This window comes from Poecile atricapillus, chromosome 1, assembly GCF_030490865.1.
Source record: "Poecile atricapillus isolate bPoeAtr1 chromosome 1, bPoeAtr1.hap1, whole genome shotgun sequence".
Taxonomy (NCBI): Eukaryota; Metazoa; Chordata; class Aves; order Passeriformes; family Paridae; genus Poecile; species Poecile atricapillus.
Window position 1 is genome coordinate 151,103,707 of NC_081249.1, and position 27,500 is coordinate 151,131,206.

Genomic DNA, 27,500 nt, shown 5'->3' on the forward strand with positions numbered 1-27,500 from the left:
TCAAAAAGGTCTATTGGTAAAAACAAACAAAACCAAAACCAAACAAAAAACACATGAAAACCAACAGCCCTGCTTACATTTCAGAATATGTAAGGGTGACTGCAATTTTGTAAACTCTAGAGAAAGACAGGTGATTTGAAAACTTGGGAAAAAATATCACGCTTTTACTAGGTCCTTGTGGCTGTTAAAATACTAGTTATAGTATTAAATTGCTTGTTACTTGTGTTTTTGAGCTAGAATAGGAAAGGTCAGCCCAAATCTAAGGCACTGGCTTCAAAGCAACACAGCTTTTCAGAGTTTTTAAAATCCAGATAAAATCCAAACTTAATGGCCAAATGAATCCCTGGCATAAACACAGGTCTGTGCAATTTCAACATTTTTAGCTAATCGCTGCTACTGGTCTTGCCACAAGTTCCTGTCAGGTAGCAATGCTTATGCTTATTACACTGAACATTTTTTCTATGTAGAGTTCACAACAAGGGGGTAAACACACTTTCACTTCTCTCAAATGAAGTTCAAAAGTTTCAAAGCATGAACTCACTGGACTGCCTGAGTTAATTCAAGGTGTGCTGCTGGTGGAGAAATGTTAAATAATAAGGAAATCTGGTAATCTGGTAATTTGGTTTCCTAAACTGTTAGTTAACCTTTGGTCTGGGTTGAGGTTTAGGGGAATATGATGTCAATATGTTCTTAGGAAGTTGTCCCCTTTCCATTTGGCAACAAGTACACCAGAAAACTCTGGTAGCCTCAATTCCCTTATTGGGAGCAGGGCATTTACAGGTGCTCAAATTGAGGTACCCTAGGAGTGCAGTGCTATGATAGTTGCTTTCTAGGACAGTGAGAATGCAAAAATTAACATTATAATAGTAATCAACATAACTAAACCATAGTGATTTACATCCAGTGAAACCTGGCCCAATGGAACAGTAAAGGTATAATTAGCTTTTCTTACCACTTAACATCAAAAATAAGTGAAGAGGAAGAATAGAAGTGCTTGAACAACATAAGATCCCTAAAGGGCACATGCTCTGATAAAACCTTTCTGCTCAGAAAAATGTGATTAAAGCTGATTTGGGAATGTTTTGCACCTTATGTGATCAACTCCACACTCAATGCATACAAAAGCCCACAATACCTATTAAGACTATCTTATACTGGCTTTGTATTAAATGATGTATATATCCAAGATGTGGGTCAATGCAGCATCAGGAATGCTGGCTTGGCAAAAGTCAAGTCAGAACTTTCAGAGACAGTCATGTCTAGTGACTGGTACACAAAAGTGAATAATCCAGAATGATAGGCCTTTCTACACCTCTCTGAAAGCTCAGCTGTCTTCCTTTTTTTTGTCTTATTTGGAGGGTGATGTTGGAATGGTGAACTCGTTAGTTTGATGTTACAATGATGAAAGAGCGTCATTGTTTTTTCCAGGAAAAACTGAGAACTGGGAGAAATTAGAAGGTTTACTGTGTTTCATCTTAAAAAATACCAGTGAAAGCAGAAGGAGATTAAAACTTCAGATCATCAGAGTGGGGCATTTCCGTATTATCAGAAAAATTACAGTCCAGAATGTGCTTCTCACCTTAAATAGATTGTAATAATTCTTTGATATCTACTGGTTCTATCACTTCTTTCTTTTCCTTCTGGATTCCTTACCTAAATTTAATGACTGATGTAAAACACAGTCCCATACAGAGTTTCTCAAGTCAAAATTCTGTATTGCACTTGTACAGTAGAAGTCTCTTCTTGGCCAAGACTATCACTGAGGCAAGACATATCAAAAATTCATTTTTCATTGTGGTTTTCAAAACATTGCATTTTGAAGGGCTTTTTATAAACTATGTTTTATCAGACAATATAAAATATGCTGTATTTCACTTGCTTGTTTCAACATAAATCAACCCCCAAAAAAGTTTTTTCAGCTCTTTACATTGTCTGGCCTTGTTCATTTGTAAGCCTGCAAGTTTAATAAAGACTTTCCCTGTGTAGGAAGAATATTCCATTTTACATGGAGGGAACAAAGCAAAGAAAAACAAAACCTACATTTTAAAAGCAATGCTATATCTCAAAAATGAATATATTATATGTTGACAGGCAGAGTGTCCTGTAAAGCAGCCAGTAAGTGCTTTGGAAGACACTGAGAATATTTCTGGCATTTATATTGAAAAATAAATCAGGAATTTTCTATTAACTTTAAAACCATGTGGAACTTCCATAACACCACACTTTTTTGTGAAGAGTTAACTTCACTCTTCAATGTGGTGAGGTCTGTCCATGTATGTTTTCCAGGATGTCTTTCCTTCTCTCAACTTTAACTTTTCAGTGGCTTCTGAAACCCAGTAGTTTAGTCGATCAGAGCTGTAACAGGAGGAGAGAAATGAAGGCACAGTAATTTAGAATTCACTTCTACACAGGAGAACAATATTGCTTTCTGGGGGTAAAGATGGAGTGCTGCTGATCCCTTGAAGTTCTTGCTGCTCAGATCTGGTGAACTCAGGAAAAACCCACTCATTTGATTCAAGATAAGACCTTTTCTCAGTTACTTCCTGTATCATAAGTCTTTTCCTTGAACCCTCATTTCTCAGACTTCGCTCTCTGTATGGATGAAATGTGGATGCCATGTTACTCACAGGTGTGTTTTCCTGAAGTGAATCATTAGTTTAGCATTTTTTTAAAATAAAATTCATGATTGATGTATATGCCCTTAATTATAATGAGCTAAAATAATTTTTTGCACAACCCAAAATTTTCACTCTTGCTGACTACCCTATTGGTAAGATTAGTCAAAGGCCACCGATACAAAGGACAAAGCAGTCTGCTCAGCAAAAGCCAAGATGACTGTTGGCTGACTTGTTCAAGAACAAACACTCAGAACTCATTCCTCAGACAAGGCCTAACTCCATTAGGCTGTCATAGCACCTGCCTAACTCTCAGTCATGTTAATGAAGTTATCCATATGCTTATAGACAGGCACACGCTGCTTAAGTAAACTGCTAAATCAGGGAGAGCAAGTCTCAACAGTCTTTGGCTCATTGAGGTTCTGGAGGGTCATGTTTGCATAAAAGCAGTTCTGAGGAAGAACTTCATTCCTCAGCCACATGACTTTCTGTTTATTTGTATATACCAAAATTCTGGGTTAAATGTAATTTTTTTTTTCTTTCCAAATTTCACAAACAAACCCAGAAAAAATGCTGTGGTTTGAGCATCAGTTTGGCTACAACAATTCCTTTAGATTTGAAATATGATATGATAGTAAAGCAAAATTAAAGATCAGTCCAAAATCACTTTATGAAGTTTGGCTGAGATGCGTGTTTTCTGCTGAAATCCAGCATTATATTAATTTCATTTGATTGTGCTTACTGCACGTATTTCCTATAACTCTACTCAGAAACTTTGGGTTCTCCTCTTTTGGAGAACTAGTCCAGGATACCTGATCTGTAGACTTGTTAGTGATAATAAGACAGTTCCTAGAAGCTCCAGCTGAGATGCAAATCTCACTGTGTGCCACAGTAGGTGGGTCAACTTCAAAACCTTCACATACTTTTATAAATACAACACACATATCTGTTTTATGTACATGTATAGCTTTGGAAATCTGTCCCCTAAAGTATTCAATGACCTGACAAGGTTATAATTGTCTGCACAGCCTTTCTGACAATAAGTATTAATAGTGAAGTCAGGAAGTGGATTCAGCATGTGAACAGTGTACAGATAGCAGAATGTAGCACTGAGATGGAGCTGTGTGCTTCCACAGAGGTGTTCAAACAGTAATTAAACACTGAAGCAACAAATTTGAGCTGATGAAAAACTGCAAAAGCTTGTTCTTGGAATATCATACTAACATATTTTTGTATTATGTGACAACATATTTTAGCATAAGATATAAAAGTATAAAAAATATAACTAAAATATGTTAGGTGGAAAAGCATTAGCATAACGTAAAAACATTTTATTATTTTTTTTTTCCTCTTAAATATAAGTGCATTTTGCTGTTTCATTCTCTGGCTTTCCCAGAAAATCACAGTCCCTGTGTAGATAATCTAAGTGAGGCAGTGTTTGGGGCAGATTAAGATCATATTTTCAAAGTAGTTTTATTCCTTGAATCTCTCCTTCTCATTGTCCATGTTCCTGTTCTGAAGTCTGTTGAGATGAGCTGCAGTTTTTCCACAGATTTCAGTTTTGAATTTTGAATCAGTCCTCAAATAGCATTTGAAATAATGTAGTCAAAGAGCTTTTACAGGACGACACACAGACATATGTTTCCCGTAGAGGACTGCAGCAATTTGTGTCCATCTCTTCCTTTTTCCTATGTGTCATGACAAGTAGATAATAACAAATGACTGAAGATACTACAGTAACACCACAGAGCTGTTACAACTCTCAATACTCTTCACCAGCATAACTGTCTTTACTACTGTTGACCAGCACATGAAATCACAGAGAAACCACACTACAAAACATGTACCTGACATAGGTGTTTTATCTTGACCTCAGGGCACAGACTTTATGAACATTTACTCCGGCAAATTTGGGGTGTATGAATTGTTTCTGCTGTATATGGTGACTCTAAATGAACAATGTGCAGTAGAAATGCAGGATATACCACCAGGGAGGCAATACAGTGGGGACTTATCCCCATGGACTCCTCTCCAGCAATGCCCCTCCCCATGTGTTCTTGATGCTTGCTCTGTAATAGCCTACTCTGACCCTGACTTTGCACAATAACTTACTTCCAAGAAACAGCCATTTAAGAGGATGCAAGCTACCTGTGACATGAATTGTTTCAGTGGAAACACAGTATTTTATGCTTACACTGTCAGGCTCAGAAAAGGGCATAAAGGTTCTTGTCTCCGTCCACTGTAAAATAAGCAAAAAATATCAGTGTCAGATAAATCAGAAGGTGCTCTGGCATGCTTCACTTCTGCTGTGAATCTCAAGATTAAGAAAAAGATGACCTGGCAAGGAAGAAATGACTGCTTTAATCAATTTGTTTACTTATAATCTTCAAATACATAAAATAGTTTCATTTATAGGAAAAAGAGGATGCATGATGCTTATTACTTGCACCTTCCTTCAAGGTCCAATAGTTACTGTGCCTGCAATTTATACACTGTAAAGTATAGAATCATAGGATATTCTGAGTTGGAAGGGACCCATATAATATAAAATTTTGGGAGGTTCTGATCCAATAACACTCCTGTTTGTCCCAAAGTAAATTAAGATAAACTTTGTTGTCACTGAGAGGTTTTACACAGTGCAAAGCCAGGGAAAATCAGCCTTACCATTCATGTGATGACCTAGAACTAGGTCCCTGAAAACTGCTAGACCATGACACTCAGAATCATAGAATCATAAAATCGTTAAGGTTGGAAAATGCCTTTAAAACCACCAAGTTCTATTGTCAACCTAACACCACCACCATGTTCACCACTAAGCCATGTCCTCACTTCAGCACACTTCCACCTCTCGTTCTTCCATAGTTTCTTTCACTAGAAGCCAAAGTGAATTGACTTTGCTATCCCTCTCCCTGGTGTTCACTTCATCAGACAGATGATGGCATTTGTTTTCAAATTACCCATACATTACAAAGAATCTCAAGTTCATGTGCTTAATAGAAATAGAAATGTATATAAAAGAAGTCCCTTAAAATAGACTTGGATTAAAACTAAATAGAGCTGAAGTAAAACAAAATGTAGAGAAGCATACGTATTTTCTCATCATAAGTGCAAAAAGTTGTTTTGCCTGCTGTCACAATTTCTGAAGTCTACATCAACACTCTTCCCCTTTTTAAACCAGGGATTCTAATAACTTGTATTGAAATATGATCATGGAGATACCACATTCTACCATATTTTGGCTTAAGTTGTGCTTCCCCAACACAAAATGTGGGTTTACCCACAAATGTATTTGAACAAGAACCAGTCATTTCAGGTATATGACTTTTCTGTGCACACTCTACAAGTAAATTCCTTCTGTATCTCTATATTCTGCCCTCCCACTTCCAGAGGTCATTTTTTTCCTCTTCTTTCTGATTGCTGAATTGCATTTCTTTTTACTGTCTGCAAAGGTAAAAGATTATTTATTGGGCTTTTTCAAACCCTTTTCTTTCCTCCCCCCTTTCTGAGGGAAGCATTAACCCGGACAATCATGAGGACATTGTAATTTGTCAATCTACCACTTGGTAAAAGGTTTATCTTATGGATAAAAAAGTATTTCATCTGCCAAAATATTTGCAATTTCAGCTCTACGTTTTCGTCCAGTTCCTACTAGTACTTGCCAAAAACTCAATTACCAGAATTTGTTTTTTGGCTTGTAAAAAAATGGTGAATCTTGGAATACACACATACAGTCAGAATTAGTTGTTATTCTCTTTGGTATTCCCTTAAGAGAGACATCTGACTGACAGGGTCCTGAAATTGAAGATGTCTATTTTTCATTTAGGAATTAAATATACAAAAGAAAAAGACAAAATGAGGATGATATTCTTTTTGTAGCTTTTTTAAAAGCAGTAAACCCAAACTTACAGGAGAAAAAGATAAAGATATTAAGGGAAAAAAATCCCAGACAACAATAATCAATTAAACATTCAAAAATAAAGAAAAAAAAGAGGAGAAAAAATTTATCCAATTCAAATGGTGAGGTAAAGTACTTTTTTATGTTCCATTTCACGTCCTGAAGGAACAATAACATTCTTTTGAGAATCAAAACTGAAATCTAGACATTTTTAGCTCACAGGAAAATATGTGTTTTGATTGAGCATTTATATGAGATTAGAATTCTTAAATATCAGTCTAATTATCTGCATAAAAAATAATTTTAGAAAGACTTCTGAAAAGTTAAATGTGAATAACAGTTACAGAACAAATTGTAAACCAGATTCTAGTAATTGTAGCTAGTGCAATCAGGCCCTCAGCCACCATCAGAATTTCAATCAGAGGAAGGTAAATCCTGTGCTGTGTAGAAGAATGGATATATTAGTAGCTAGATATTTTTCTGCCCTTTATTGTCAAATTGTCTCAAAAACCAATAGAAAATATATAATGTCAAAACAAGGAAAAGGAGAGCTGAGACAGGACAAAAAATAATTATTAATATTATTAACCAACAGAAAACTGAGCATTGGGTAGACTAAGGACTTGGTTATTAGTGCAACTGTAGAAATAGCATGAAATATGTCTCTGAGGCATAACAATAGCAGAGTTTTGTTCTTTGTGTTTGCTCATTACAGTGATACGTATTCATTACTGACCACTATTTGCTATAGGTTTTGATCATTTCAATCCTGGATGTTTTCCTGGCTTCAAGGAGGTGTGGGCGGAAAAGGAGTCAGTTCTAAACTCCACTCACTCCTACTCTTTCTTTATTTACTTGCTTCTGAAAGAGCAAGTCTTATACCTCTCCCTCCTTTTCATAATCAGAGTCATCGTCTACTATTAATTGGTTTATACCAATAAAGAGAGTAGGTAATAGTCTCAAAAGGCAGACACAATACACTCAAAGTCCTTCGCTCCATAGTCTCCCCTTCCTTTGTATTGCCATCAAAAAGTAAAATAAACATCCATCTTCTTTTCCAGGTTCGCCACGGTGAGTCTGAGTTTCTGTCCCCAAAGATTTTGCATTATATGTTTGCACTATACACTTTACAAGCAGTTATTTTAGTAGCTGGTGGGACTTCCAATGGCAGACTATCCCCTACTCTTGCTGAAGAATGACAATAGTGATTTATTAGGTCTTTCCTTTTTGTAACTACCATGATACTGTAATGAGCAAGTATTCACTTCACACGTCTCTTCCTGATAATCTACTTGTATAGATCTGTGGTTTCCTTTTAATGTCTAGTTCATTAGATGGTATAAATGTGTGTAGCATTTTTAGCTGTGGTTGAGGAAAGCAGGGAATGTTGAGGTTAAGGTTTATTATGACTGTCATGTTCAGGAATGGAGAGCTATATACTATTTCTGCTCTGAGTGTCTGCACATAACTCCAGTTGACACTGGAGTTATGCATTTGCCTGAAAGCTGTTTATCACTTTGTGAGTACTTTCTGTTTCTAGGGGTGACCAGAACAGAATAGATCTGAGTAGCAATTATTTTGCACCTCTTTGAAACTTTGCAGCTTGGTTAAAGACAGGATAGCATAGTATCCTTCATTATATTTTACATAGCAACAGGTAATAGTTCTGTCCCTAAAACCACGAACACAAAAACATTAAGAATATTCAACAGTGTCATTTATTATGTAGAGGGCACTGTACAGTTGCCTTCCCCTGACACTTGAAATACAAGAGCTTCATGAGGGAATAAACCCCTGAAAGCTTGGTTGCAATTTACTTCTTTACTTCCTGCACACAGTAACAATGATAATTGAATTGAAAAGCATTTTAAAATTCATAAATATATAAGTAGCCATTATCTAGTGGAAAACATATGTCTGACTATAGGACCTGATCCACTACTCAGTTACTCCAATTTTAAACTAATGTAACTCGACGGTAATCAATGAGGGGGCTGTTGTGCAACTGATGCAGCATAAGGCAAATAACATTTTTAGTATGTGTAAGGGTCATTTTACTTAAAAAGAAGGCTAGCATTTTCATTGTGTGTTTATTTTGGGCACCTTAAACCAAATGCCCAGAAAAAGAGGTGCTCAGAATAACTGTGTACTTTTAAAACCTGCTTCTATTATGACTGACAAAAAGCTTAGAGTATTTAGCTATGCATTTCTATCATGGGGAAAAAACATGCTGGGGATTTTTCTTTTTGTGGGGTAGATACTTGTTTTTAAATGTAACTGCTCAGTAATCTAATAAGAAAGTGATTTCAGCTGGAATTTGTTTTGATGGTTAAGACAAAACTTCATAAGCTAGTTAATGGAAAGTGGACAGGATGATCTTTATACGTTCATAAATGCAAACAGTTTAAGATCAGAAGGAGACCATTAGAGTCTTCAGTCTGAGCTATTTTCTCTTCAATTTAACTCAAATTATCTCTGCACTGAGCAGACTTCAGTTTGGCTGAAGGGTTTTTTTTTTAAAAAAAAAGGCATCCCACCTCAATTTTTCTGAAAATCATTGACCCCTGAAGTGTTAATCATTACACTGTGTATTAGTAAAGCATGTGTGGAAAGCAGAATCAGTAATTCACAATATAAAGTTTATATAAAACCAACAATCCTTCCCTGCTGCTTCCCCCCAACTCCTATGCAAACCTAGCACCATAACCTAGGGGAAGAACATAAGAGAACACAGGGCTCTGGTGTTATTTGCACCCTTCTGATAGCTAAGCTTTTTGTGGAGGGTCTACTGTGGAATTTCAAAGACAATAAGCAAACTTGCACCAGACAAATAAAGCTGCATTCCTTTACATTTTAGATGTGAGATGTAAAACAGATACAGTGCTGTTCAATCCTTTATCAAGGTGACACAACCCCAGAAAGCTTTGATGCTGTCTATTGCAAATCTCATGAGAATTTGAGTAGGAAACAAAATCTGATTAGTTTGTTTGACTCGCCTTTCTAACTACATATATTCAGAAAAGGTTTCTGTACAATTCTCTTCCCCTCTCTTTATTGTGTGGTTTGCTTTGTTTGCTTGAATTTAAAACTGCCATTACGTGAAAGTGTTGCAAGTATAAATAATTTAGAAGATAACTCTGTGGGGATACTAATAATAAGTCCCTGCTTTTTCTAATAGCTACTTATTATGGTTCTGAGAACTAGTATTCAAGTTACACAACATCACCGTGTCACAGATATTGTGGATGTTGACAATAAAATAATTTTGACACCTTGTTAATTAAGTGTATTTTCCTTCTTTAAAATGCCCCTTTTGTTTGCAACTGATTTAAATTCTCTAAAAATACCCAAAGGCTTCTTGAGTACAGAGATTGATGGACAGGCAGATACATCCATCTGGTTTTATCTATCTTAAGTGTGTGGATGTAATACTTTTCCCCAATAAGAAGCCACAATGATACAATTATCTATCAATGAACAATTACTTCTAAGGGAAATCTAATCAGTTAATAGAAGTTAAGAAAGACAAATGTACAAAGGTAATAAGTGGTTCAAACTCAAACAGTCCTCCTCTGTTCACTCTCAGTTAAAGAAAAGGAAAACCTTTAATGGGACTTCTCTTACTTTTACCCCATCATTTTTATAAATTACTTTGCCAACCCTTCATAGAAAAATAGTAATTTTAAGTAGGCCAACATCATGCTCAGGTTTTATGCACATAGTGGTAATGATAGTGTAGATGCCCTTTCAGACTTAAGTCCATCTGTCAAGTCTTTTTTCTTATTTTTATATTTTTTGTATGGTCTCCAGTAAATGAATAGGTGACATCAGTCTGAATAACTGTTGCTTAGAGAAATCAAGCTCCTTATCATGCTAACTTTATCCTGAGATCTTTTCAAAAATCATAGGGTAGGCAGGCACTGTTTAAAGCAGTCATAAGTTATTGCCTACTTCATGCTCCGCAAACAAACAGAGAGGATTAAACAACTGATGGCATCTAGAGGCCATCCTCTCACAGAGATGTACACTGTTTCAGGACTTGGTTCTTTGGATTATATAATGGAGAAGGATACTGATTATAGATAATCATAAACTGTTCAAAGCTACATTTTGGGTTTGTGGGGGTTTTTTTGGGATTTTTAAACAAATATTGCAGAGATTTATCAGAACCATATTCACATCTTCTGTTCCAAAGTGTAGCTGTGTTGTGATGATTCTCTGGGAAAATTATTTATATATTAAAGGATACATAGTCTGTTCAAACAAAACAGAACTCAAGAACTGGGAGGAAAGTATCACTTTAAAATACCATGGAAAGCTTCACACTAATGACTATTAGAGTTAAATTACTGATGAGACAGAACAAGCCACAGGTACAGCTACTGCAGATTGCTTGGCTAACAAACTTAACAAAACAGAGTATTATCTAAATGAAGTTCATATTTTAGTATCATTTTATACATATGGGTTTATAACCTGGCAAAAAACATTGACAGTGAACCCAGAGCAACATTACTCTATCAGATATTCTTAATTATGAGTTTTACTTCTCGATATTCCTTCACAGATTTATTCCCACTATCCCAAACCTATATGCGTTTCCTAGTGTACCTAGTGTTCTTTTTCACATACCTCCAGTGTCCACCCCTCTTCTTATTTCCACTTCAACAATATGTCTCTTTTGCTTTTGCCTTCATCTCTTCCCACTTTGACAATTGTAGTTCCCTTCTCCCAGGACTCTAAGTCCCAATTCTTCATCCCCCCCTTAATGTATCAAGTGCTGGTGCTTCACACACACACACATAAAAAAAAAAGTCACCTCCTACTTTAGGCACTTCAGCAACCTCCTTTTCTGGATCACTTTCAAAATAGTGTCCTTTAAAAAATGTTGAAACTTAATTCAACATACATCTCTCTTTATTTACCCCCTATTCTCCTCTCTTCTCACTTTGTCTCTCTCTGTCCTCCCCTCAGTTCAGCAATCTCAGTTGAAAAATACTTCCTTTCTACCATAGCTCTCATCTAAAGAGCCTTTCTGTATCTAAAGAGCCTTTCTGTATCATTGGCTAGCCATATATTTTCTCCTTTGCCTGTACATACCTCTTAATTTCTCTCCATGGAAACTGGTTTGGGACAGCGTTCATGAGGAAGATTAATACTGTATGGCATGCTTAAGCAGTTATTATAGGTCTGTGCTATATTGGAAAAAAACAGAGCATGATCTTGGTAGCACTTGGAATAAATTTGGATTAAATGGGGGGTTTTTGGTCTGGATGCAAAACATGCCCAAATATATTTTTTTTCTTTCCAATTTTTATCTGTTTTTACTACACTTGAAAATGAAGTGTAGGCACCAATATTAGCTGCACATCTTTGCATCGGATTTGTCCTAGCAATCAGGTACATGGAACGGTAAAATTTGTGGAATTTCACATTATGATGTTTTCATATTTGTTCTTCTATAGACCCTAGTTTCTTGAATTAAAGGAATGCAGGTCCTCTAGATTTTTATTTTTTTTCTTTTTACTGGAAACACGTTATCAGGCACCAAAAATTGGGCAAAAAAAGTGGGCAGCTAACTGGACCACTCATCTCAGCAAAACTGATTGGTGGTTAAGGGACATACATAAAATACAGCTGGATTTTTCAACTCGGGCTTTTGTCAAAACCCCTTTTACAGTGCTAAATTTTTCTTTTCCTATTGACCACTATATTTGTTTTTATTTATTTCACTGACTCATAGAGCTAATGCACTTCCTGAAATATCTGTGAGAGAGAGCTCAGGTGAGATACCATAGGCTATGCTGTCTTAGGCTAGAATTTACTAGAATTAAAACATATGTGGCATTACTAGGGTCTGCTAAACTTCATGTGATTTATAAAGATATAAAGCATAGCTTTTAGGATTACAATGATACTAACATTTTTGTGGATGATAATATAGTCACACTGGAAAGACTGCAGAAGAACCAAGAAAAGGAAATGGAAACTTAATTGTCCTTTACTAGTCAATCTGAATGGGTGTCTGCATTTGTAGTTTGTACGTTTTCTTCAGTTTGGACAATGAATTCAAATAAAGATATTGCTTTTGTTCCATTTATGGCTAATTTCTTATCAAATTTATTTTTAAATTCTTATGCACAAAAGTACACTGCTGAACTACTTGCTTTGAAGATGCTGCCTGTGAATTTGGTGCATTTTTTCCTCTTTTCACTGTTTATTTTTTTGTTTGTTTGTTTTGGAGTTCTATTGACCTTAAATTTTGTGTTTCTTTTAAAGTTTGGTTAAAGATGCTGTGAAACTTGGCTTGAACTTCTTATGAAAGTGATATTATAATATTGGCTTATGAACTAATTAAGCCACAATAAAAGATCTGTGTAGCATATTTTATAAAATATTTTCTCATTATTATATATGTATCTGTTAGATATGTATCATATTTGAATTGCATATGAGCATCAAGCACAAACCCTGGAATCTTTAGTTTAATTTAATTTTTAGCTTTTGCAGCTTCTGAATTTTCCACCATCATCTAGTTGCTATCTAGCCCCAAGAAGCTTAAGAACTTTTAGTCCACAAAAAATACTTTTTTCCACTGGTGAGCATGCACAAAACTGCTTAGTAAAAGTTACAATTGAGAAATCTGGAACTGTAACCCTAGCAGTACCATAAAGTGAGATATTGTTCTGTCTATGGTTATTTTATTGTATACGGGACCTCCAGGACAGAGTAGGAACATAAATACATATACAATGAAAATAGACAGTAACCTGTTCCACAGCAACACATCTTTCAACACAAAATCAGCCTTCCCTCAAGGACCAAACTTCCTCAAGGGCCAAACTCAGCCAAAGTTCTTGTACATCAGCCATACCAAGCTTTACACAAAAGAGTCAAATGGGGTAGAGCTATCCTCAATGGCTCATTGGCTAGAAAATTCACTTGTTAAATAGAATGTATGTTTGCAGGTCTTCTCTTCATCTTGATTTAAATCAATGTCTTAACTGTTCCAATTGAGTTGAGTTTCTCAATCAATGGGCTATTGAACATAATGCTCCATCTTTACTCTTCTTCACTATCATGCCTTTCTTGTTCTCCTGATTTCCAGTTCTTTTGTGTATGTAACAACTAGTCACTCGAACAAAATTAATTAAGAGGGCTTGACTGTAACAGCCTCTTGGTTAAGGTTCCAACTTCAGATGTGTGAAAGTGAAGTGCTGGTTAATTATGGCTGTAAAATTGCTTAATTTGGGTGGAACATCTTCAGAACATGAACTGAAAGGGCTTTGTTTATTGTACTGACTCTGTGTCTGTGGGTGATTCAGATACTCCTTTAGAATGTGATGGACCCATGCTCATGTCTGTGTTCCAAATCAAGCAGGATAGGGAGGTAAAACTTGATCTCCTTCTTTTCAGATAAACAGCCAAATAATTATGGTGTCAGCTAAAAAGGAGAGATATTTATCTCTGTTATTATAAGGACGAACAGGCCTGTCCTAAGATGTCTGTCTGTCTAAAAGGATCCATAGGAATCCTGATTGGACATAAATGTCTTAACTCGGAGACAGAGTGCAGTTACTGCAGGAAGTAACTGACTGTTAGGAAACACAAATTCAAAGCAGTGAAAATTAAGGTGGGATGGGATCTTAAAAAGTAGAAATCTACATGCCTAAACAATGTAGGCATTTTCAGTGTTAAGTGATGGCTTTTTTTCTTTTTTTTTAACAAAAAAAATGTAGTTAGGTATCTAAGTCCACCTTCTGGTGATTCCTGGAACATCTAACCAGAGACAGAAAATTCCTTGAGAGCAGATCGCCTATAATTTAGGCACTAATGTCAACACCCATTTGGTAGTATTATCTTTTAAGTCAGAAATTCAATGAACATTTGGGATTAGTTTTACAGAGTCTATGATGATTTTGATAACAGAACTTGATCATTTTGAAGATTTGCCTTCTACATCTGAGTGCTTTACTAGACCAGGATGAAATTATGAACATTGTTGGATATGTCCCTGCAATTACCAGTTTTGTGTGCTCAAATGCAGGTTTATACACACATTCTAAGATGCCTTTACCCCTACACAGCCTAGGAACAATTAGTGAAATTCTGAAAATTAAGCCTCAACATCCTATCAGTCAGAGCAGTCAGAGCTAATATTGAAATCCATCAGCAAGCAGTTATTAAAATTATGTAAGATCACACACAGTTTCCAAACTGCTCTCGTAAAGAAAGGTAAATATTAGATAGGTTATATAGATTGGGTTTCATTTCATGACAAATATCTCAATTGTATGCAAAATGTGGGATAGTGGAACACATTAAAGAACTAGCCAGTTTTGACTGAAGAAATATGTTTCAAGTTTTTTTTCTGTGGTAGGATTTAATTTTCACATGAGCTATTTAAGTGCTAATGACTGCATAAAAAAAACCAAACATCTCCTGCTACCCATCCTTTAACAGAGGAAAGAATTAGAAGAAGACCTCTCTTTAGCTGGGAAGCCAACAACTGAAACATTGTGCACTTGACTTGAGCACAGGCTTCTTCAATGCTCTGCTCTGCCCATAAGCCAACTTAGTACTGAAATCAGGAGAACCCAGCCTTCCAAATGTTTTAGAAAGAGCAAACATTCAAGATTTCAGTCCTTGCTTTTTCAGAAGACAGAAGCTTGTTCAAAAAAGAAGAGAGACAAGAAATGGTGTAACATTTACATATATGTCCTCAATCACAGCATATCAGGCCATCTAGGACCCTTGCAGAGCACCAGCAAGCTTTATCACTGACTTGCCAGCTGTACTTTGCAATTATCTCTGGGGAGCCAGCAAGGTAGTCTAGGGAGCAAGACTGAGCCCTGGAGAAATGAAGGTCAGGAAATATGAGAGCCTGGGATCCAGAGTGATCGGCTGAGGAAATGGTTCTACAGAGATTCTCAATTTTTCCATCCCAAACCAGTTTGGCTTACAACTAAAATACAAGCATCCATGAAACATGCTCGTATGTAAGAAACTCTCAAAAATCTTTTTAGAACATTTCCCTCTAATTCATGTGAAATACAAAGAACACAAGATGGGATGAGAGATAGCAAAAGTTTCACCAGTATGATATTGGGAAGATCTGTATATTTACCTCTTCATCTTGGCATACTTAATATAATTGTCCCACATTTGTTCTGCTACCAGCTCATCACTGAGAAGCATATATTCCATAACATGGCAGGCTGGAGTCTCGTGCTCTGTGGTGTCGACACATCTTTAACTACTAAGACATTAGACCCTCTGGTTTGATGAAGTTTTGCCACTAGTATGGCAAAAATTAAAGAGAAAACATTTAACATCTGCATCTACAGAAAGAGAGATTTACATAAGCAGAATCTCCAGTACCCAGACAGTGCTGAGACCAAAGCACAAGGGATGTCAGCATGTAGGTATGACTTACTGAGAGGTTATTAGGTGTATCCAGATAAGAGCTATAACTTGGGAAAGGGGGAGATGTATTTATACATAGTGTATTATTTATGCCCATTACTTCTAATTGCCTAACTAGTTCTCTTTCCTCTCACGTATACCTTAGTACCCACCAACCAAAGAAAGATGTCTACAGCTAAATATCTGCCAATTATTATGGACTTTTGCTTAATATTCTATTGTTCCACTGACAGCACAGTTTTTAATATATCATTTTATACTATCCTGTACATCATCATTTTCCTGCCTCCCTTAGGGCTCTGGCTGTAATAGTTCTTATTTATTTCCACAAGCTAACATATATGCAAAAGATCTTGTAGTCATGATGTCGCCCCCACCACCCTCACTTCTTCCCATCTTTGTTCTTGTAATCCTTTTTTGTCTGTTTTTAAAGTTACAGTATAAAGAAAAGTGAACACAGCATGTGTGTGGACACAAACCAGGGTCAAACACACAGCTTCTCTCCTCTTCAGCAGCGTTATACTGCAGCCTTTTATTGTGCCCTGTAGGTTAGGGTTTTTAGCTAATAAGCTTGAAAACATCATAAGGGAAATAAAGGAAAACTCTCTTGCTATACCAATGGGCGAGACAGGCCTTCAACAGCCTGTGTAGTAACAGATCATCACATGGAATCTGCTGAGCACTTTCTAAGGGAGCGAATGGAGCATTGACTCTGGGCTGGCAGTGCTGCAGTCTGGTTGGCTGCATCAAATGCAATTTCTTACTTTGTTCTTGTTTTGCCAAATGCTTTTTTTGAGGAGAATCTGCAGCAGTATAAGCTGGAGGTGCTTGCAACTGCACCATTAGGTCTGAAACAGAACAGACATCTTCAGGATCCTAGTTTTCAAACTTTCAGCAGTGTGTTTCTATAAATATATTTTGGCTGTGGTTTTTTTAAAGTGGGCTCTTTGGATCCAATTTCTTGACATTCCCTGGCTGACAGGTAGAAAAATACACTATTTTTTTTCCTTCAGATTTTAATAACAATGAAAAAGTGTACAAGCTTAGTGGTCAAGACAGGACAGTGGGTACAAAAAATAGTTATCTTAAGGCAAAATTTACTGTTAGGGAAAATGGAACATTCCTTCTGAACTCACAAACTGGTAGTGCATGTGCAGGTTGGTTGTAGATGGTTGCTACAATAAGGCTTCTTTCATACAGGTGTGTTTATGCCCCAGGCTTGCTGGCCACAGTCCATTCCATTTACAGAAGCTGAATTAAACAATAACTACCGCATTGCAAAAAGAAGAAGGAAAAAAAAAGGTGAGCGTCAAAGGAGATGCCTGAGAGCTTTGTTAGGGCCAAGAAAAACCCTGTTGCAGTTGTCAGAGCTTGTTGATGTTGCAGAGAATGGCACTTTTTTTTTTTCTGCTGGATTTTGTGGTTCTGCCTTAGGAAAGAAAGTAAAATGGAACGGAAGAACAAAGTCCTACTCTATAAATCAGCAGCTGCTCCTTGCCAGATCAAAGGAGTGACATTTTTGCTCCTGGACTACTTGTCCACTTTAGGTGCTTGACAGACAGCTAACAGCTGGCCTGTTACATAGTATAGGAGAGTTGGGCTACATCTTCTTCAGAGTAGATGACAAGCTAATCAGAGATACCCATAGCACAGGACATGTGAGCGCACCTTGATCTCTTCAAACATACCCACTACATAATTGCTAAACACCTTTATGCATTTTTTGGCAAGTTGCTACTTAGGTAGTTTCCACTGAAACGTAAAAGGGAGAATGAGTGCCTTAATCTTATTTGATCAGGGAAGTTAAACAGATGTGAAATTTGTTGACAACTCTCCTTTTCTATCCATTTTGAATTGCTAAAAAAAATTAATATGTAAATATTGGTAAGTTACAAAGAGGTGTAAAATACTTGAATGTGATGTTATTCAACAACTACACTTTGTTTGGGTTTTTTTAAAGTTACCTAAAATGAGGTCCTTCTGCGTTTGCAAGACTGTTGGACCCTAATTAGTTTTGAAAATCTCTTCCTAGAAGTTTAAGATGACAAATTAACACATCTTTAAATGCATGAGTTACTTAAGATTTTAGAGGAGATTTGTTGTCTACCTTTAACAGGAATTTCTAAGAGCTAGCAAATCAAAGTGCATGCCAAATTAGCTAAAATTGTATTTAGCATCTCCACAAGAGGTATGTATACAAACATGGAATTTTAATGTCAGTAGTAAAAATTTCAAAGTGATTCAGTTTCTAGTTGATTCCCATCTGCAATAAATCAAGTGCAGGATGAGGTTAAATGCTATGGCTTGTGTCTATTGACTTTATATTTTATCTGTAAGATATGAATAGCTAAGGAAGTATGTCTGTTTGTCTCCTCCCTTCCTTTCAAGTACCTTTAAAAGATCACTTTTACGGTGCGTGGTAAAAAAACATATATGAGCAACCTGATGGGGCTGTCAAAAGAGGAACAGCCTCCTCCTCCTCCGGCGTGTGTTCTGTGGTTTCAGGTGGCGTGCACCAAAGGGCGCTTGTTTCCCACCAGGAGCCAAGGGGCACTAAGGGACGATATTTTCACAGTTAGGCGGAGATTTGCCCGGGGTTCGTGAGGGAAGCTGTGCCCACCCGCGGCAGTGTGTGTGGGGCGGCTCCGCTCCGCGCCGCGCCGGGGCTGGCACCGAGCACGGCCGGGCCGGTCCCTGGCTCCGCGGGGGCAGCGGCACCCCCGGCCCGGCGGCGGTGCTCTGGCCCCACCTCATGGCGCCCTGCTGCACAGCGGGAGGCCTCCCCTGGGGCCACCCAGGCTGGACCTCGAGGCCGGCCCAGTTTCGCGGCCGGGATCGGTGGCTCTTGGCCGCCCGGCGCTGCTGCTGCCAGCCCCGTGGAAGAGCAGAGTGGAGCTTTGGCGCGGGGCTGTGAGGGCCGCGGGCCGGCGCTGCTGCGGGTTCGTGGGGAGCTCCGGCTGCGGCCGGGGCCTTTCCTGCTCTGCCGGGCACAGCCCCCTGGCCCGGGCGAGGCAGCGCGGCTCCCCGGGTCTGTGCTGCAGCGCAGGTGCTCCCCTGACAGCCACCAGGGCTTTCCTCGGCAGAGCCAAATCCTTTCTCCGCGCTCCCAAGGAGTAGTCTGGTAACCCAGAGTTACACGTTTAACGAGGCAGAATTTCCTCTGAGGTGAATAGATGCCCGTCTTGCCAGTTCTCATGATTTTATCACAAGGCTCAAGTTATTTCATGTTAACTCGAGGTCCCAGCTCCAGGAGACAATGGTTATGTGAGAATCTTGTCAAGTAAGTTTCTAGATTTTGTGGCTGTTTTTAAAATGTGGCGCAATTACTGAAAAACTCGCAAAGTAAACACTGGCGAGAGCGCTGTTTAAACTTCTGATTTTTTTAGGACAGTCTCACAGTTACAGGACGAGCAAAATCATGATTTCCAACAATTGGCAGCTCCAAATGGCACGAGGTATTTTTAGGAGGTCCAACATAAACATAGAAGATGCGGCAGAAGTCTTTGGGATGGTTAGCACCTACCTCAGGCAGCCTCAGGCACTCAACTAAGTTGTTCTCTGTCATCTTCTGGAGTCTTCACCAAACGTGGAAGGGACTTAAGTGCTTTGAATCACATCTTTGACAGATGTGAGATGTCTGAATAAGCTTTATTCATAAAAAGTCGCGTAAGAAGCCCTTAACCCCCCTCTTCTAACAAAAGCTGTCCAAAACTAGGTGAAGCTTTGCCAGGGAGTAAACCTGCCTGTCCCTACCGCTTCCTCTCAAAAGCAATCACATAACTGACTCCATTTCTCAATATTCATGACTTAGGGAAGTCTTATTTAGGTGGCTCATTTCCAGGTGACTAACTCAGCTTTTTAAAATTTCCTATAAGGAATACTGAAAATATGAGTTGGTAACCAGGTGTGGCGTAGATTCAGTGAAGCATAAACAAGGGCTTTTTCGACTATTTTTGTACATACACATACTGAAGGACGCATAAACCTAATTCTGTCAGTTTAGAATACATAGTGGAGGGAGAAGTTAAATAAACTAAGATATATAGATTTTACTTGCTCAGATAAAAGTTTAGGTGATAGACAAAGACTGCTGTAAAGGCAGGGGGTGGATATTGATAAAAGTGTTTCTGCAAATTAGTCTTTTTTAATGCATTATTTCAGACTGCTCTGAGCAGCTCACGACTTTAAATCTATTTTTTTTTCTACCTGGGAAAGAAGTAATTTTCTAGGTTACTCAGGAAGACGTATTTTGTGACTCTTTCATTGGTTATTTTCCCTTCAAAATTAGGACATTCTTGGGCAACAAGGGATCAGTGTAGCATATGCACTTGAGCTAAACACTGACATGTTCATAGTCCAAATACTGAAATATCATTTAGACAAGGATTTATTTCCCCATCCAAGGTGAAAACATTTGGATTACTTTTTAGAATGCATTCTTAGACTCTTACTCAGCAAAAACATTGAAACAGGTGCTTAGACCCCATTTATTCTTCAAGCTCACCTCTCATTTATGTGGGTTTAATAAGAGCTGTGCTTCTCATCCATTTGGCAGGTTTTTGAAAAATCTTGCAAGACTGTTTCCCTGGGCACCTAAAAATTTTTAAAAATTAATTTTTTTATTCAGGTGACAGCAAACAATTCTAACCCCAAATTAGTGTTGCTATGGTCGTTACTTTTATTTTTATTATTTCTGTGACTAAGTCTGTGACAATGTTCATTCAGTACTTCTATCTGTTTCAAGTCCAAGAGCAGAAGTGTCTTGGGCTAAAACTGAGTCAGAACATTCCTTGTGATTAATCCTTTTAAAGAACTGATTGTGAATTCATCTCACAAATTTGTTTATTTCTCTGGTTTTCACATAAAGAATTGAGAACCGATTTATGCAGTGGCTGGTTTGTTAAATAAATTCAATATTTTAGCACCTCGTTTTCTGGGATGGATGTTTTAAGTGGAAATCCAGATTGCAGACTGATACTGAAGTTTTGCATTGTTCGTGGTGGCTCCATGTTGTTCCTCAGTTTCTCATGGGGAGCAGTCTATGCTGCTGGGGTTCCGTTTGGCACCAGCTCATCACAGAGAAGATATTAGACATAAACACAAGTGATGGGAGTTAAATATCACTCTCTACTTGAGTTCAGATTAGGCCTCCGGTTGGGAACAAGTTACAGTTTCCTAAGCATTCATGTACTTCATCCTCCTGAAACAAGACCTGTTGTGACCCTACATACTTAAAGAGAATTTTTCATGATAGCTGTAAAGTAAAGCTGGAGATGTTTCTAATTGTGGTTGCCAATCGGTACAGTCACTAACAGTTCATTTCAAGAACTAATCTTATTATTATAACTAATACAGTTATGGTGTGTTCATGGTGTTTCAAAATATAGGTATATATAAAAAAAACAGTGGAAACAACAACAAAAATATTTTTGAGTGTGCTAGACTTGAAGAAGCAGGTTAAACAATTATTATTTGCTATTTATTCTCTTTGAACTTTGCAGAAATATGTCTCTATGATTTTATCAGAACGTTATTTTATTATAAGAATAAAATGTATTATGCAAATTGTAGTTTAACATCATTTGATATGACTTGAGACAAAATTTGATAAATATATAAAGAAGATTAATTACAGGACTTCCTATAAAGTAAAGAATGCATATTTATTTTGGACAAAGAAAACCAAGTCTCTATTTGAAGAGATGTGATTAAATGCATATATTTAGATTATATTGTCATGCTAATTATCAGTGGTAGGAACCAATTAGGACTAGTGCTACCAAATCACCAGACTATATTGCATATTCACTAGTGCACCTTTACTGCTTTACTCGGTTTTGCTGTAAACAGATAAGTGAAATCACTTCCTTTAAAAGCCAATATTGTTGTGTATTTTGAGCCAGATCTTGTTTATTTGTGCTTTCATAAACTGTCCCGCAAAAGTAACCAGAAAGTGTGAGAAAGACTGGAGAAAATAGATGTGGCTGCTTTAGCTAGCAATTAAAGAAAAAATACAAGATGCAAAAAACCTTTCGATTCAAATGGCTATTGTTTGAATTAGCAAGGTTGGTAATCTGTCATTTGCAAAATGCTGGGAGTGAGTTTTTTATTGAGCCTGCTATGTCAATGACATGTATTTCTCAACATTACACACCTCATTTATCATTCTGGAATGAGGACCAAGTACCATATGAATGTAGAGTTTGTGAAGGTATTGCCTCACAGCCCTGCAGGCTGATGACCCCTCTTTATCTACACAGCAGGTAAGGCACAAACAGTGGCAATGTGAGCTCTCTTTGCAGTCCCCTGCCAGTGTGCCTGACTGTTAAGCTGGGGGAACAAAGGAAAGATAGCATATGGATAGCAGATTGTAGGAGCGCTGAAAGAGGACTGAGGAAATCTATGTTGGGTGTGTGGCTCTGCCAAAGATCTCTTGTATGACTTTGGCCTTGTCACTTAATCTCCTTCTGTCTCTGTTCCCCTCCGCAAACTGGGAGAAGGCGTCTCTCCTCTCCCCCAGGCTTTGCCTGGAAATCTGTTCAGACTCTGAGTTCTCTTGGACAGTGTGCTTGTGAAGCATGGGGTGGAGTAAGACTGAGCTTCATTGGGTCCTCTAACTGCTGCTATCATCCAAATAATAGGAATTACTATTAACAGCAGAGTAAGAAAGAAGTCCATGTCTTTTTGATAGATTTTACTCATCTTTTCAGGCCATTCAATCTTTGGCCTCTGGGTGAAGGGTATGAACAAGGTAAGCAATTATTGTCAGGAGCAGAGCTGTGAATTCTTCTTTTATAGGGTTCCAAATAATGCTGAAAACAGTGGCATTTGTGTTCTCTTTTTTCACCTGTCTCTTAATGCCTTTTGAAGACATTTGTGCCTAAATAACATCAGAGTGTTTCTCCAACACAAACTGAAGTGCTGTGCAAAAGGCTTTATGTTGCTTTACTTTGGCCCTGGATATGGTTCTCCAAGGGATTCAAAAGCAGCCCTCAAAAAATGTAGACTAGTGCAGGGACTCTGTTTCCTACGCCTCTATTATGCACTGTGCATATTTATGGAGCAGTATAAGGAATAAATAATAATGCACAAACACTGCATTCTGTGCCCTTGTCTACCAGTTGTGCTGATGCATTACATGATGTAGCTACTGCTGGTGAAACTAGGATTCGATTTTTAGCTTCACCTGAAATGTATTTTGCACCTGCAATCTTGAAAATATAAATAACTTCATGTGTCAGACATACCCACTGGTGGGTATAACTGATGCTTTTTATGAACAAGATTTTTCAGAGGAGCCATAGAAATGGAATTTCAAAATTACCTGGATGCCTAAAGCCTGTTCTCCTATATCTTTCCAAGTATACATCAGTGTATCTTATCTCTAGAGGAAAGGTTGCTGGTCTAGAGAACATTGCTTGCACCTGCTGTTATGCAGATGTGCAAAAGAAAAATGGAGAAATAATGAAATCAAACCCAAGAGCTATTTTTCAAAAGTTTTAGCTGGACAAATTGTATCACTTCTATTGCCTTTTTTTTGTTGTTGTTTTTTTGTTTTTGGGGGGCTTGTTTGTTTTGGTAGGAAAACAAATATGGAGGACTCACTTTAGGGTGGGAACTCCCATTTCCAAAACAACTGGTGAATTGCCTTTAGGTAATTTGCAGTGGAAGAGTATCTTTATTCACATCAGTGGGATAAAATAAGGCCGCACTCCTCTGGGAGTGAATGGCTCGGCAAGATAGGGTTTTCAACACTCGTCCCAAAGACTTGGTCTGTGGAGACTGTCGAATATGTAAGGCTGGAGCACAGTATCCCAATCTCTGTGCTCAGAGGTAAAGCAGATGTCACCTGAAACCCTTAAGGATGTAGAATTTTCTTAATGCTCTGCCTTGTTGTGCAAGCCCATTGAAAGAACACTTCAGAGGGCACCCATTTCTTACTAATGTAAACTTTCTGAGGAGTATCCAAAGATATGACCTCTGGGTGAACCTTTAACCTTCCCCTTAATTATTTGTTTGAAGACAGTGTGGAGTTCTCCTGCTGAGAGCCAAGGCCCATAATGCTTCGCAGCCCTGTGAGCAGGGATATGTGTGCAGGGAAGTGGAGAGGGACATAAATAAGGGGACCACCAGATGTAAATAATAAAAGCGGTTGGGGTTTAAATAAAAAAAAAAAAAAAGAAAGAGCAATTTGGTTTTCCTGAAGAGTGGCCTGATTGAAGAAAAGGGGTTAGTAAGATGGAAAGTGTGTGCGTGTGTGTGGGGGGGGGTGTTTCTGTGATTTTTTACAGGCCTAAATAAGTGTTCATTCCATTCTTTAAAACCTTGCCATCTGTATACACCATTAGAAGCTCACAGGAGAAGAGAAAACAGTCTTATCAAGCTTTCATGTTAATCTCTATTGGCCTTAACTTTAGCTGATAAAAGGCGTGCTGGATGGAGGAGGTTCGGGTCAGGCTCCATTTGGTCAGCACAGCAACATTACTGGAAAGTAACTCAGCAAATAAGTCCTATCGGGGACCTTTGTCTCTGAGGACGGAAACACACTTCAGAATCACAGAACTGGCAGTGATGCCTTCACTGTGCCACACTCAGAAGGGAATAAACAAATATATTGACTATGTCAGAGTTTTTATTTTAATACCTGAAGTCATGACTAATTTTGAGGCAGGATGACATTTCTGACAACTGAATGATACTCTTCCTAAAGAATAGAGAACGTCTTTTGGATGTAAACAGAAAGATGCAAAAGAGTCCTTTAGTGTTACTTGTAGCATTTATGCATCTGTCTAATGAAATTTCCACCACTGTGATTACAGAAGATGCAATCGAAGGTGTGCCACCGTCCTTTATTATCTGCGAAGGAATTTAACCAGAGGGTGGGAGGGAGTGAGGGAAGCATGACAAAAGGCCTTGCGGAGTTGATGCTATATAAAGGCTAGCAATTTACTAAATGAGCAGATGAACTTAGTTTTCAGTTAACTGACTGAAAGACTTCGCTAGGCGTTGGATCGGGCCCAATGGCAATTATTGGAGGCTGTTTTGGATGATGGGCATGTTAGTATTTCTGAAGAGGATTAAACGCTAGTATTCGACTTCATTAGCACTCCTTAAGGGTCACCAGGCGAAAGCCTGAGCTGTGAAATAGCACACAAAACCTGCACGGAGGCTCCAAAGTGTTCTCAAACACAAAGAGAAGGGACAAAAACAAGCGTGGCTCCCGAGTGATAGAAAATTGCCCTGTTTTCAAAGATATTTTGTGAATAGGCAAGTTCTGAAATTATTTTAGGGAAATTAATTTAGCTTAGCTTGTGCTGATGTGGATTGCTGAGCATTAAGCTAATAAGAAATATGCAAGCACTTATTTTTGGATTACTAGCAAAATTAAATCCAGGCTCCGCAGCCAACTAACTGCCTTTACCAGTGCTCAAAAGCCTCGGCAACCACCCCAGTTTGAGATAAAAAAAAAAAAAAAGAGGTTATTTTGGGCCTAATATTAACCACATGTACCTGTGACTGGGGGTTTCTAACGAGTTGAAAGGTGCCTGAGCTGAGGGCAGGCGGGCGGTCGCCTTGCACGGGGTGTCCCCGCTTGGACACAGAGGTGGCCCCCAGCTGGCACTGACCTCCAAACGACCCTCGCCTTTACAGGCTCCAACTGCAGGAGTTGTAGAAGAGCAGAAGTCTTTCTGGGCCGGCACTTATTGCTGCTGCGCTGGTGATAAAACTTCAGACAGCCTAATTGATGGCTTCGCTGACCTAACGATACCTTGTGAAAGCACGGAGTGGCAAAGCCTGGTCCTCATTTATGGCCAGCTGCAAGGAAAGCTGGATCCCTGAGATGGAAAGGGGAAAAGAAAGTCTCCCAGCCTGTGAACTTTAACCAGGATCTGAGCCACTTAGAAGAAGTTAAAGAAACAATTGTCTTTTAACACAAGTTTTCGGTCGCATTTACTTGTTCAAAGCCTTCTGGCAAATCCAGCTTTAAGCTGGCTAGTAAGATAAGCAAGCTACAGGTTACAATTTCTGAGCACTTAGAGGAAAATCCCTTAAAGTGAAATTATACTCTTTTAAAAAGCAACGTGAAGCAAAACACATTTCCACAGCACACTAAAATCCTGTCACTTTTAAAGCAGAGGTGTTCTCAAAACAGAGAAGCAAGCTGATGAAAGGACTTCTATTCTTTGTATTCTGTTGCAGGTTTATTAATGCCAGAAGAAGAATAGTACAGCCTATGATTGACCAGTCAAATCGAGCAGGCAAGTTCCAAGTAGTATCTGTATTCAAGTCCCACAGGCGCAAATCCTCATCAAGTTATTCTTCAGGAGTCCCATCACCTGGTAAATAAATGCTCCAACCAGGCATTCTGGGAGATTATTTTTTTTCTTATGTCCCCAGAATTCCGCTGTAGGAAGCAACTTCGCTAATTGGTGCTAATTGGAGATTTCCCACCCTGACTCTACTGAAACTGCTTTTTATTTTCTCTCTGAATTGGTAATTGGGTACAAGTAGTAGTGCCACAAGCAGTTTGTTTGACTGTGAGCTCTTGAATTACTCATTGCTTGTCTGCATCCAATCAGCAGGACAATCTCATTTTCTTGCTACCCACAACTCCTTGGTGTATGCATTGCTTTTACTTCTGGAAGGCGAGCTGTAAAACTCATTGTATCCATTCATTTGCTTTGACTATTCACAATATGCTACTAATGTGACATGGTACCATACTGCCAGAAAATATTAAAAGATTATTACTTTTGTATAAGAATGCACCAGATATGCTCCCAGTGAAACATATGATTTTTATAACAATACCTTTTCTACATTTCTATTAAAGCATTTAGAATATGTAGCACTTTACACAACAACTGGTACCATTTTAATCATTCCACTTTCTAATATGCATTTCCTCAGCATACTAGGGAGTTGTGGTTTCCTAACATGAGGTTATGGGATAAAACTGTTCTCCATGTGGTGATGACTGTTGTCACTAACAAGGACTTTAACTTGATGGTGATTTCGCCTGCTGCTTCACTTTAAAGGTTTTTGAAAAGGTTATTAAACCTTTGGGAAACTCTTCCCATGTAGCATTAAATTTCTTTTTCATTAACAGGTAAAAAGGGGAAAAACACTAACTCAACTAACCATGCAAAACATTAAGCTAAATGCAGTGTATACACAAATAGGAAAAGCCACATCCAGATTTTCCCTACTCTTTCTAGAGTAGGTGAGAGTAGTTTTATAAGTTTTATTTTCATCGTAAATACCCTATGTCACAAATGCCAGATTCACAACCTTGTGTAATTAGAGAGGAACAGAATAGGTACTTACTTCGTTAAGAAAAAAACACATAGCACTTCAATGGGTTTCCACTGTTTTGCATTAAAGGTAAGTAGAGAAACAGATCCTAAGCAAGTGAACTGACTTGACAAACTTGTTTATTGGGCCCCCTATAGCATTTTTATTCTATAGTCCTGGTAACATAATCAGCTCATAAAAAGCACAACCTGAGTTTAAAGTGACAGCCAAGATATTGTATATAGCGTTTCAGTGCTGAAGCTGGAACA

General features: G+C 38.1%; 1 protein-coding gene across 4 annotated transcripts in view; it reads left to right on the top strand.

Annotated features, from left to right (window-relative positions):
- Positions 1-27,500, top strand: part of MEIS2 (Meis homeobox 2) — a 174,604-nt gene that overhangs the window by 141,886 nt on the left and 5,218 nt on the right. For 2 of the 4 annotated variants that reach the window (XM_058853364.1, XM_058853373.1), the window contains one exon: positions 26,137-26,276. In XM_058853364.1, the coding sequence (XP_058709347.1) occupies positions 26,137-26,276 (140 nt within the window). The remainder of the gene's footprint in view (positions 1-26,136; positions 26,277-27,500) is intronic. The other 2 variants (XM_058853391.1, XM_058853382.1) reach the window with 2 other exon arrangements.